Genomic DNA, 13,295 nt, shown 5'->3' with positions numbered 1-13,295 from the left:
CTAGTTCAATGTCCCTCAGACCGTTGGAGGGCCGGACTATAGTTTAAAAAAAAAAACTATGAACAAATTCCTATGCGTCCTGTGGGCCCGGGATGAGTCAGCTGCTAAGCAGGACAGGCAGCGGCACCCGGCAGGCCGGATAAATGTCCTCGGTGGGCCGCATGTGGCCTGCAGGCCGTAGTTTGAGGACCCCTGCATCCACTGAGCCAAACCAGTTAGGGCCCAACATTACTCTTATTCTTTACTTGCACCTATGCTTAGTTTAGAAATTACTAACTCTGGAGAAAAGTTACATATCTGATGAGACACGGTAGTAGAAAATGAACTTAGTAAAGTAGAAGACATATCTGTGAAAATTAGCCAGATGGTAGCACAGAAATAAAATTATATAAAACATGATATAGTAAGATTCATGGAAGACAGAATAGGTGATCCAATAAATATATACAACGGATATGATCCAAGACAAATTTACATCTATTAATAGTAGTACTAGAAAGAGAAAATATCCAGATACAATGACTGAATTTTCAGAAACTAATAAAAGATATGCATCTTCACATTAAGGATGCATAAGATTAGATGCAAAAGCAGAGTAACAGATTAAAAGCTAGACATACCAAAGTGAAAATGCAAAATATCAAAGAAAATTGAAAAAGAGACCATAGAAAAATGCTTTCAAAAAAAATGAGAGGAAAAAAACTCAGACCATCTAAGTATCTGAATTGAGAATCTGAAGTACTTCTAATACTTGAAGAAATTATAGTGAGTTCCTAAATGAGTTCTATCAAGTAAATTTCATGTGGCGATGAACAGTAAGGATAACTGTTAACATAAATTAACAAAATCACCCCAAATCCATCATCAGTTTATCCCTTACACCCTTATACCAAAGTTAAGATTTTCTGACATTATCAATAAGCAGATATTTTGAAGTTTAAAAATATATAAGGGAGAGGAGTTATAGGAGATAAACAAGTGACATAAAAACCTTAAGTCATCACAGAAAGATAAATGTTAAGAATTAATGGTTTAGCCCAGCCGGAATGGCTAAGTAGTTGAGTGTTCACCTATGAACCAGGAGGTCATGGCTTGCTTCCCAGTCAGGGCACATGCCCAGGTTGGGGTCTCAATCCCCAGTGGGGGGCGTACAAGAGGCAGGTGATCAATGACTCTCTCTTATAAATGATGTTTCTATCTCTCCCTCTCCATTACTCTCTGAAATCAATAAAAATATTTTTTAAAAATAATTAATAGTTTAAATTAACCTAATCAAATGTCATGAACCAAGAGTTTACAAAAGTCCATTTTTTGGCAACAATTTCTAATAAAGGAAGAAATACGGAATCATTAGGATTTTCTTGATATGAGAGTAAATAGTCAATTGAACAAAATGACATACTCTTTATGCTTTTTCCTTTTGACCTCACTCGATGTGTCATCAGAATCTTCACTGCTAGAGGAATCCTGTAGGAAAAAGATAATCAAAGTTAATGTTATTAATGATTGCAATTTAACCATCATAGCAAATTTTTGCATGTCATATTATTTAAAGTTCACTTTGCTAATAACAGTAAATATAAAACCTCTTTTCCCCATGTTATGTTTATACCATTAGCACATAAAGTGATCACTAACGTTTCTATTCAAATTTATAATATAGCCAGTGAAATTAGGTAAACATTACAATGTCAGCATTTTGTACAAAACTTTAAAATCTGTCATCTGTTATATATAAGGGAGCTCCCTCAACAGAAACTTTGCAGACATAAAATATTCAAAATGATGAAAAGCAAGGACCTACAATCAAGATTACTCAACTAGGCAAGGCTATCATTTAAGATGAAAGGAGAGAGGAAGTTGAAGGAGTTTATCACCACCAAACCAGCATTATAAGAAATGTTAAAGGGACTTCTTTAAGAAGGACAAAAAAAAGATAAAAACTACAAATAAAATGGCAGTCACCACATACCTATAAATAATTACTTTAAATGGAATGAATTAAATGCTCCAATCAAAAGACAGGGCAGCTGAATGGAGAAGAAAATAAGACAACAATTTGGCAACATGCACAAAAGAACCAATTTAGATCAAAAGACACACACAAACTGAATGTAAAGAGATGGAAAAAGCTATTTTATGCAAAAGAAAATGAAAAGCTGGAGCAGCTATATTTGTATCAGATAAAATAAGATTTTAAAAATAAAGTCTAGGAGAAACAAAGATGGTGGCATAAGGTATACAGCTGTACGTGCTGCCTCTCACAACTACACCAAAACTACAACTAAAAGACAAAATGGCTATCATCCAGAACCACGGAAAAGCAGGCTGAGTAGAAGTTCTACAACTAGAAGGAAAGAAAAAAGCGCATTGAGACTGGGTAGGAGGCGCAGAGGCGCGCGTAACGGGCTGGCAACTGGGTACGCTGTCTTTTTCAATCAGAAGAGAGATACAAGCTCCCGACAGCTCTGAACTCCAGTTTCCAGCAAGACTCTGGAAACCCAGACTCCTACGGGGAGAAACTGGACTGTCCAGCATCGGGTCGGAAAACAAGGGTGGCTTTCTCGCAGAGGTGCTCCCAGGGATCATTGTTACTGCATGGGGGTGTGAGACATGGGGACGCAGAGATTGAGATGCGGAGATGGCTGACTGGCAGCCATTGCTGTTTGCTCCACCCTGATGACTCCCTGAGACCCAGCCCCACCCAACTTAAATCCCCACCCAAGCTGTGCACAGTGGCTTTTGCATATGAATGGTCAGTCCTTTCGCAGCCTAACCTAACAAACTGCAGCTGGGTCAGAGAGCTCCAAAACTTCCAAACCCCAAACAAAGAGGAGAAATCTGCAGATCTCACTGTAGCTCCTGCTGGATGGCCTCAGGAAGTGGTTGACTTTGCACCTCCTTGGAGATTTAGGAGCCAGTGTACCTAGTGGTCAGTGGGAGACAATACCAGATTGCAACTCCTCACATCCATAAGCAACACACTCAAGAGGCAGACTCAGAGAGCACCAAAGCCCCACTGAAGCAAGTCCTGCCCCATAAGAGTGTCTCCAGCACAGCAGTTCTTCCATTATAGACACAGCAGGTTCTCATAGCCAACTGGCCTGGAGGTCAATTGCTCCCAGTGATACCAACAGCAATCAAGACTTAACTACAACAAGACTGTGCACACAGCCCACAAAGGGGTGCACCAAGAAAGTCCACCTCAGGTGACTGGGGAGGCTGAGCCACTGGGCCCTATAGGACACCTACCACACAAGGACACTCTATCAACACAGGGAAGCAGCCAAAATGTGGAGACAAAGAAACATGTCACAAATGAAAGAAATGGAGGAAAGCAAACTACTGGATAGAGTTCAAAACCACAGTTATAAGGTTACTAAAGAATCTACTAGAAACTTCCAAGGAACTTAGTGAGACCTTCAAGGATCTTAATGAGAATGCCAAAAAAAAAAAAAAAAAAAAAAAAAAAAAAGAAAAGGACCAGTAAGAAATTAACATACAATGTCTGAAATAAAGAATAATATACAGAAATTCAACAGTAGACAAGAGGATCCCAAGAATCAAGTCAAAGATTTGAAATACGAGGAAGCAAAAATCACCCAACCAGAAAAGCAAAAAGAATCCAAAAATATGAAGATAGTGTAAGGAGCCTCTGGGACAACTTCAAACATACCAACATTCAAATTATGGGGGTACCAGAAGAAGAGAGAGAGCAAGATATTGAAAACCTATTAGAAGAAATAATGACAGAAAACTTCCCTACCTGGTGAAAGAAATAGACTTAAAAGTCCAGGAAGCCCACAGAACCCCAAACAAAAGGAATCCAAAGAGGACCACACCAAGACACATCATAATTAAAATGCCAAGGGCAAAAGACAAAGAGAGAATCTTAAAAGCAGCAAGAGAAAAACAGTTAGTTACCTACAAGGGAGTACCCAGAAGTGAGTGGCAAGAAATATTCAAAGTGATGAATAGCAAGAAGCTACAACCAAGATTACTCTACCCAGCAAAGTCATTTAGAATTGAAGGTCAGATAAAGAGCTTCAGAGACAAGAAAAAACTAAAGGAGTTCAGCACCACCGAACCTGGATTATATGAAATGCTGAAGGGTATTCTTTAAGAGGAAGAGGAAGAAGAAAAAGGTAAAGATAAAAATTATGAACAACAAAGTGACAACAAATACCTATCTATCAATAAGTGAATCTAAAAATCAAGTCAATAAAAAATCTGATGAACAGAATAAACTGGTGAATATAATAGAATCAGGGGCATAAAAAGGGAGTGGACTGACCATTCTCGGGGGGGGGGGGGGAAGGGGGCGTGAGGGGTGCGGGAAGAGATTGGACAAAAATCTTACACCTATGGATGAGGACAGTGGAAGGGCATGGGGTGGGGAGTGGGGGGACCGGGTGGAGGGGAGCTATGGAGGGAAAAAAGAGGAACATCTGTAATAATCTGAACAATAAAGATTTATTTAAAAAAAATAAAGGCTATAATGCCCCGCCAGTGTGGCTCAATGGTTGAGCATTGACTCATGAACCAGGAGGTCCAGGTTTGATTCCTGGTCAAGGCACATGCCCGGGTTGCAGGCTTGATCCCCAGTAGGGGGCGTGCAGGAGGCAGCGTATGAAACTTCACCATTGATGTTTCTGTCTCTCTCTCCCTCTCCCTTCCTCTCTGAAATCAATAAAAACAAAAAAAGAGCATTGCATATACAATACCCAAGATAAGTATCAATCAATAGACAACTGGGATAATGATGTGGTACATATATAAAATGGAATAGTACTCAAACATAAAAAAGAATGAAATCTTACCATTTGCAACAACATGGATGTACCTAGAGGGTATTATGCTAAGTGAAATCTACACTAATAAAAGAGAAATATGCAAATTGACCATCACTTTGTGACACCCACCAGCCAATCAGGAGTGATTATGCAAATTAACCCAACAAAGATGGCGGTGGCCCCAGCCGCTTCGGGCCTCTGGGCAGCACGCATGCAGGTGAAGAGCAACCGGGCCTGGCGGAACACCTGCTATGAGGGGGGGCGTTGGGAGGTGGAGGGAGCTACAGGAGCGGTGCTCCGGCTGGAGTGAAGACTGAAGATGGAGGCCAGAGCGAAGGCCTGGGTCCCAGGTGCCAGAGGAAAACCGGTGCCGGCAGCCAGGGGAAGGAAGGCCTATTGCACGAATCTTCATGCTACAGCCCTCTAGTAAGGCACATAAAGACAAATACCATATAATTCTAATAAAATGTGCAATTAAAAAAAATAAGTGAACAAAAACGGAAACACACCTATAGATACAGAGAATAAACTTATGGTTGCCACATGGGAGGAAGGATAGAGGGCTGAGAGAAAAAGGTGAAGGGATTAAGAAGTACAAATTGGCAGTTATAAGAGTTACAGAGATGTAAATTACAGCACAGGGAATATAATCAATAATACTGTAATAACTATATATGGTGCGAGGTAGATATTAGACTTATGAGGGAGGGGGACCACTCTGTAAGCTATATAAATGTCTAACCACTATGATGTTCACCTGACACGATATAATATTGAATGTCAACTGTAATTGAAAAAATGAACCTATCAACTCTGGAGACCATTATTATTGCCTACTATGGCCTCAAAAAAGAATCTTAATTGTTGGTATGTCAAATTTTAATATTTTTCTCCCCTATTAGGCTCACATGCACATAGGAACTACAACATTTACAGCTGCAGCCTATTCTTTTAAAAATATGTTGAGAATTCTATTAATATTCTGTACAAATATGATTTAAACAGTATATTTCTTCATTCATATATATGTAAACACATACATATGTCTATTTTCCTAGTATTCACATTTAGTTTATTTCTAGTTTTGCTTTGATGAGCAAATGCAAGCCAATTTCCATTTCTTATTTCGGATTAATCCTTAAAAGTACAATCCTATCCTAAAAACTAAGAGAGGAATATGCTAATTGTCCGTTACGCCATGAGGCGTAATGACCGGATCACGGATCTGCAGGAGGGTGGGGCAGTGAATTACAAGCGGGCAGAGGAGAGCTATAGGAGGGGGCAGGGCAGCAAGCTATGAGGCAGGGGGAGTTACAGGAGGGCAGCAGAGAGCTACTGGTGTATGGATTCGTGCGCAGGACTACTAGTTATTAGATAAAATCTCTATATTTCAAGACTCTTGATATACATATTTAAATGTAGTGATCTCCTATCCTTTAAAAACACTTATTTCTAATAATTTCTTAATTACCTTCCTATAGGCATCATGTCTACTTTTAAAATATTAGCTTTCATAATGAAAACTCACCTCTTCTGATCCACTATTAGATGAAACTTGTTGTTGTTGTTGTTGTTGCTGCTGCTGTTGTTGCTGGTGCTGCTGCTGCTGCTTCTTGAGCATTGCGGATCTCTGAACAGCCAGAATACTAGGGCTGGATTTCCAAAACTACAATAGAAATATGAACCAGTAAGGATAGTTTTGAAAAAAAACTGAAAAAAGGTTATTTTACTGAAAAGTACCAACATTTTCACTGCCTCCAAATAATAAAGACTACCTTCCTTACTCACATGTAATATATTAGTGCAATCCAATAAAAATAAAATGTTGACCTTTCGTTGTATATAAATATTTATGCAAGTTTCATAGATAGGCAATGTTCCTTGGTGTTACAAGTTAACTTTCAGAAACAAGTGGTAATATGAGACACCAGTGTTACTCAAAGTATGGCTGCTTATTTTTTTCTAATTGGTGTGAAGTGAACATGAAGAGCTTAAGTCAGAATGCAAATCAACTACATTACTAAGAACTTTTTTTTTTTTCCTCCTGACAATATTTTCTCCATGAAGAAAGCTATGTGTTTATCTATATTCTGGTCCAAGCATCTTATGATTGGATCTCTAAGTAATACTATATATGCTATTATGAAGTATAGACAAGTTTTATTAAGTCTTGTAGTAGCTTTTACAGAATGTCCCTTAATCTATTCTACCAGGTATCTTCAAGGAAACAGAGTTCTCCTGCTACTAGCAATAAAGTATTTCCATGAAGATCTTGAAAGTAGAGATCAGAAACTGTAGAAGTAACAAAAAGATCTCATAAAGTCTTTAATTTTTATCTGTTAGACACTAAACATTTATGAAATTCAATGTCTGCCTCACAAAGAGGAAGAATAAGTTTGGTGTGTGTTTATTTTGTATTTGCTGTTTTATAGTTATAGATTCTCTTCCAAGCCAATTATTCCACAGATATTTAACCATAATTGAAAATCACTTTAAAGTAAATTTTAATGTTTAAAATTAATGTTTATAAAAGGTAGATTAAGAATGCTATAAATTGTATGGCTAGTATGGCTTAGTGGTTGAGTGTCAACCCATTAAGCAAGAGGTCCCTAGTTCAATTCCTGGTCAGCGCATGTTTTCCAGTCAGGGTATATGCCCAACTTGTGGCTCAATCCCCAGTGGGGAGGAAGGTGTGCAGGAGGCAGCCAATCGATGTTTCTCTCTCAGATATTTCTATTTCTCTACCCTTCTCCCTTCTCCTCTCTCTAAAATCAATAAAAACACATTTTTTAAAAAGAATAATCAATGTTATAAATCTTCCTTCATTGGATACTTTATTTATTACCTCAGCTCCATCAACTTTTGGTGGTTTTGCTTGAACTTTGTTCTCTCCAGAAGTGTCTGACTCAGACTCTGACTGACTGCCCGATTCAGATCCAGAGTCAGAGTCACTGCTACCTGACTGGCTACTGCTTCCATCACTACTGCTTCCAGAACTGGAACCAGATCCAGAGCCTGAAGCTGACCCAGAATCATCATCCGACTGGCTGCAATATGAAAATGAACAGATTTCAAACAAAATTCATTAGGAATTTAATCTTTCTTAAAAAGTCATCAGAAAGCCCCAAATCATTAAACCTTATTTATTTCATATTTCAAACTTTCTATGGCCAAACAAATAGAAAAAGGAAATAATGTTAATTTATAGTAGTAACTGACATGGTTAATAGATTTTGTGCAATTTGGGCCAAAACGTAAGTATGTAATCAGATCACAATCTTCCTCCAACATAATGAACATATTCTACCAATTACAGAATCCTGGGCTACAAACTTGGAAAGTTTAAACACAAGAATATCCTAAAGAGGCTATTTGGCTGTAGTAAATATAAAGTAGGAATTGTGAAGGAAAGGTTAAAAAAATGTGTTGAAAATTCTCATGGTAACAAGTGGAAATTTATTTGTAGTTTCTATTTGTTTTCAAGTTTATATCTATGTTTTATCATTTTAGGAAAATGTGATTTATTATAATTAGGCTAATATAAAATACATGGTACTAAAAAATAAAATCAGTAATTGTTTCTCTGAGAAAATCATTGACTCTGTCATGATTCCACAGTAATAATCTAAAATAATAGCAAATTCTCACAATCTTTCCTAACCTCTATACACACAAACATGAAAGCAATTAATAGTTTATTGAGAAACTATCAATTTCCCCATTACTAATTTTTAGTTCAGGGAAGCCTAGATATGGTCTGAACTAAACAATTGATTATATAAATTATTATTATCCCCAAGGCCATTTGTTCATGTGGTGTCACATTTGAATTGTTGAAAATTACAGAATAAAATTTTTGATACACCGACAGCCTTTGATGTAATTTCATCTGGCTTTATAAGCAACAATAGGTAATGTAGTTTATCTTTATCTCTATACAGAAAAACTCATGCTTCAAGTCTTCTGTTGTAATTTTCAGAAAAACCACCAGATGGAAGTATTATTCTATGAAAATAGATTTCAATATTAAAAGTAATTACTTCCTAAAAGTAATTCTCCTTTCCAAGGGCAAGGAGTTAATAGTTTCTACATGGAAACAGTGACATAAAAGTTTGCAAGAAGATTTTTTACTTCAAACGTGAGATATAAATTAAAATAAGTTTAAAATGCAAACAAATATATACAGATTTTTTTCAATGGAAATATAGAAACAGTAAACAAAAATTTGGTTCCTAAGAGCTATGATATCAAAATCATTTTTGTGACAATTTCTATCCTCTGATCACATGGTTCTGAGGTCTAAGAACAGCACACTGCCTTTTAATTAAGTAAAACAAACAAACAAACAAAACCTATCCCTTAAAAAAGGGGAGGGGGAACATATGTAATACTTTCAACAATAAAGATTTATAAAACAAACAAAAAAAACAATCCCTATTTTACTTGAGTCCCTTGAGAGAAGTTTCAGCAAGAACATTAGAGAAGATATTTTTCCTTACATACAATTTCATTCTACTGTGACCTGAGAGGTCAGAGACATCTACTTATTCAATAAACTTAACCAAGAACTACCATGTTAGGCACTAGAAAGATAGAGATGAGACAGTCCTTTAGAGAACTTCAAGGCTGGTATGGAGAGATGGTCATGTCAATCAATAAATACCATTCTGTGCTATATTTATGATAATGGATCCAAGTATAAAGGGAGCACTGATGATACAACCAAGTTTGGTACAGTAATATCAGAACATTTAGAAGAAAACACAGTTGAACTAATTCTTTAGGAAAGAATTAATAGGAAAAAGGGGTATCACTTTGTTTATAACCTTCTTAAGGATATTATTTATTTTTCCAGAGTACCTACCATAGTACCTTTTACAGGTGGCTACTCAAACAAATACTTGGAAAAGTAAACAAATTATTTAATCTGGGGGTGAGGGGCCCATCATGGGCCTATATTCTTAATCATATCTTGATAGCCCTTCAAGATGAATAGGGAGTCAACATTACTTGTTATTAAGCAAGACATGGTTCTGGCTGGAGATAAAAGCAAACAGCCTGAATCTAGGCTACTCGAGTGGCATAGGTTTATTATTAGAATGTCTTTACCTTAGATATTAGAAGTATAAAGTATTTATTTACTTTGTTTAGTTATTCTTAGTAGGGTTAAGAACAAGATTTCTTTACAATTCTTTTTGTTCTTTAGGAAAATTCCCTCCCATAATCATATTACTGTCATAAAGTCAACTGAAAAAATCTAATTCTGTAAGGCCACTTGATTTAATTAGGGTCATTTGCTTTTTATTCATTTTATTTTAATTTTGCTTTATTATTTGCTTGGATTGAACCTGAGAGCTGCAAAAGTTATAGTCAAAGCCCAGAGTCCATCCTATCTCCTCTATACTAGGCCCTCTCCCCATTTAGTAATTATTTTTAAAACTTCTTATTTCCCCATTTTTTTCTTTAACATAAGCAAATTATGAGTAAGAATGTTTATATCCCCCTTTCATAAACAGATTTATACTAATATAAATATATAGGTGTGTGTATATAGAGAAAGAGGGAGGGAGGGAGGGAGGGAGGGAGGGGAAGAGGGAGAGAGAGACAGGCGGGGGGGGGGAGAATAATAGGAAAATGCAGCAAAAATTTAAAAATTAGTGAACCTGTGCAAAAGGTATATAAAACACATTCTTGCAAAGAACTTTTATGCATAGATGCATAACTCATGAACATAGACAATACTGTGGAGAAAGCCTGGCGTGGAGGTCAATGGGGTAAAAAAGGAGACATCTTTAATACTTTTGATAATAGAGATTAATTTTTAAAAATTCTTGGTACTATTTTTGCAACTTTTCTGAAATTGAAAATTAATTCAAAATAAAAATGTCAATAAAACAAAAAATTTCCAATACCACAAGCTTTTGTCATTAATATTAAAACTATGAAATCTCATTTGCTGATAATAAAAGATACAAAATGAGAAAATTTAAAAGCCACAGAAGTCTAATGATTATGAAGTTGGTAAACATTTGGTAGTATGAAAAATAAAGCATCTATTATACAGTTAGTCTATAAAATGGCCAAAACACAGGTGAAGTATAAAAACTACACAAGCTTTTCCTAAAGCAACTGGGGAAAGTAGAAATATTAAGAAAGGGAAATTGAAAACCAATGGTATATAACAGCTGCCTTAGAAACTGCTAGTTGCCTAACTCAGCATATCATCTTTTCCTTAATAACAGAAATACCAATGTTATGGTCACCCAGTATAAAAGAATGTATAGCACAAACTCTCTGCAGTAACTGTGCTATTAGTTCAAGTTCAAATAAGATATTAAGCAGAAATGTTGAGTTGTACTTCCCAGAAAAATTGTTCAGTGGGGGCTGACTAAAGTAGGCAGTAGATACTCCCTTTTTTGCCCTTCTGATTTGCTTTGAGAACTTTTTAAACTTGCGGCTGACAGAAGAGAAGATGGGAAAAGTGCTCAAAGTTTACATCTGCACGGTTCAAATAGTATAGAGGCCAATATCTTTTTCCAATATTCGGAGGGTTATAATAAGCCAATGTTGCTAATAATTTGAGTGACCAGAAAAATTACTATTCTGTTCAATAAGGCATGTAATCCATTTTAAAACTGTTTTTTCAAGTTAAATTTTTAGGTGCTTTATAAGTGCAGCTATCGTCAATTATTTATTTCCTTGTGAGTTCCATGTAACTAAAATGTTATGATTCAATATCTACAGAGTAGATTGGAGAAATGCTTTTCAAACTCTAAACCAATATCAAGATAACCCCATCCCTCTCCAATTTTTTTTTTTTAAATATATTTTATTGATTTTAGAGAGGAAGGGAGAGGGAGAGAGAGACAGAAACATCAATGATGAGAGAGAATCATTGATTGGCTGCCTCCTGCATGCCCCCTACTGGGGATCGAGCCCGCAACCCAGGCATGTGCCCTTGGCCAGAATCGAACCTGGGACCCTTAAGTCCGCAGGCTGACGCTCTATCCATTGAGCCAAACCAGCTAGGGCCCCTCTCCAATTTTTTAACTGCATATGCCTAGGCCCAATCCCATAATCTGTGTTGAAGCCAGCACAGTGAATCTGTGCAAAAGGTATGTAAAAAACATTCTGAGTGTTTCAATGGCTTTGTTCTTATGATAAAATGACTAAAAATCTGACTTCTGCCTACCTCTCCAATTTCATCCTAAAACCACACTATCTCTATTTTGCACCCTAGCCTCACTTCTTTCAGCTCTTGAGTTTGCCATGCCTTCTCACCTCATAGCCTTGGTATAAAACAATTCTCCATACCTGGAAAGCTTGTTAATCCCTCCTTCCCTGGTACCCCTACTCTACTCATCCTTCACTTCTAAAACTTAGCTTTTCCTAGACCTCTGCACCAATTATATAAAACAACTCAGGATGGCTGGTACTTAGTACGCACTCAACATAAACCAGAGAGGGTGTTTTACTTAATAACTGTATCCCTACTTTCTAGCACTTACCTGACAAACTCTGAAAATATACATATTTGTAAATTAATGATTACTACTACTTCCTCTTTGCTTTTTAGTTAAAAACACCATAGCTTAAGTCTGTCATATAACATTTCTTGTTCTTTCCTCCTGGTTTCTCTGCCTCTAATTTTCTCCTTTTGTATTTTTTCTTCCTCCAAGTCATCTATCTAATTTTAAATTGTTTGGGGGGGGGGGGAGATAATTTTAAGAAGCTACTTTTAAAGAAGCAGAAATTTGGAAACATTGGGTCTACTTCCCACATGGTCACAAAGTAGCACTAGTTCCTTTCAATGATGCATGATATCCAATTCATGATGATCCCCCACCTCCTTATCCCCAATGTCTTATACCTGGACAGCTTTATTCATGTATATTAACTGCTTGGCCCTTATAGCCCTTTCTCTCATTTATACACCAATTAAGACAAAATTTTAAATAGCTCTTCACAGCCTCCAAAATATTTTCATACTGTATTCCATTTTATCTTCACAACATCACCAAAAATATATTTATAGGCATATACAGGGAGTTTTTCTAGATCCTTTGCAGAGGAGGTAACCCTATCAGGGTCTCAGCTTTAAGGAGACTTAATCCCATAATCAAATACTTAATTCCAATCCCAACCCCAACCTCCTGTTCTGAGGGCCTTACATCCTTCCAATACCCCATCCTCTCATATTTGCTCAGAATTTACTGCTCCTTCCTCCTCTGACTTTGATTTCCTTTTTATTCCTGGCAAGTGGAAAGTTTTCTCTGAAGTTCAGCCATGCACCTACTTTGTTCCCCAATGTTCTATTTCATTTAGAATTTTTCATGTGTTTGTGGGTAGCAGTGAGGCCATATTATAAAGTAGTTCAGCCCACAATATGGCAGAATAGCAACCTCCCTTTTCTGTACCCAAATATCCACTCAAATCAATCCTTTGAACTAAGGAAAACACTGAGACCTGTACTGGATACATGAGAACAATGTATTCTCAAGT

At 36.8% G+C, this 13,295-nt stretch overlaps 1 protein-coding gene across 2 annotated transcripts in view; it reads right to left on the bottom strand.

Annotated features, from left to right (window-relative positions):
* The window catches only part of CHD1 (chromodomain helicase DNA binding protein 1), an 86,662-nt gene that overhangs the window by 58,423 nt on the left and 14,944 nt on the right, over positions 1-13,295 (bottom strand). For both annotated transcript variants that reach the window (XM_080677600.1, XM_080677599.1), the window contains exons 3-5: positions 7,639-7,840; positions 6,322-6,459; positions 1,403-1,467 (exon numbers count right to left, since the gene is read on the bottom strand). In XM_080677600.1, coding sequence (XP_080533726.1) covers positions 1,403-1,467; positions 6,322-6,459; positions 7,639-7,840 — 405 coding nt within the window. The remainder of the gene's footprint in view (positions 1-1,402; positions 1,468-6,321; positions 6,460-7,638; positions 7,841-13,295) is intronic.

Source organism: Plecotus auritus (genome assembly GCF_963455305.1).
Source record: "Plecotus auritus genome assembly, chromosome: 7".
NCBI lineage: Eukaryota > Metazoa > Chordata > Mammalia > Chiroptera > Vespertilionidae > Plecotus > Plecotus auritus.
Note: the sequence above shows the minus strand (reverse complement) of the source record. Positions and strands in the feature narration are given on the sequence as shown.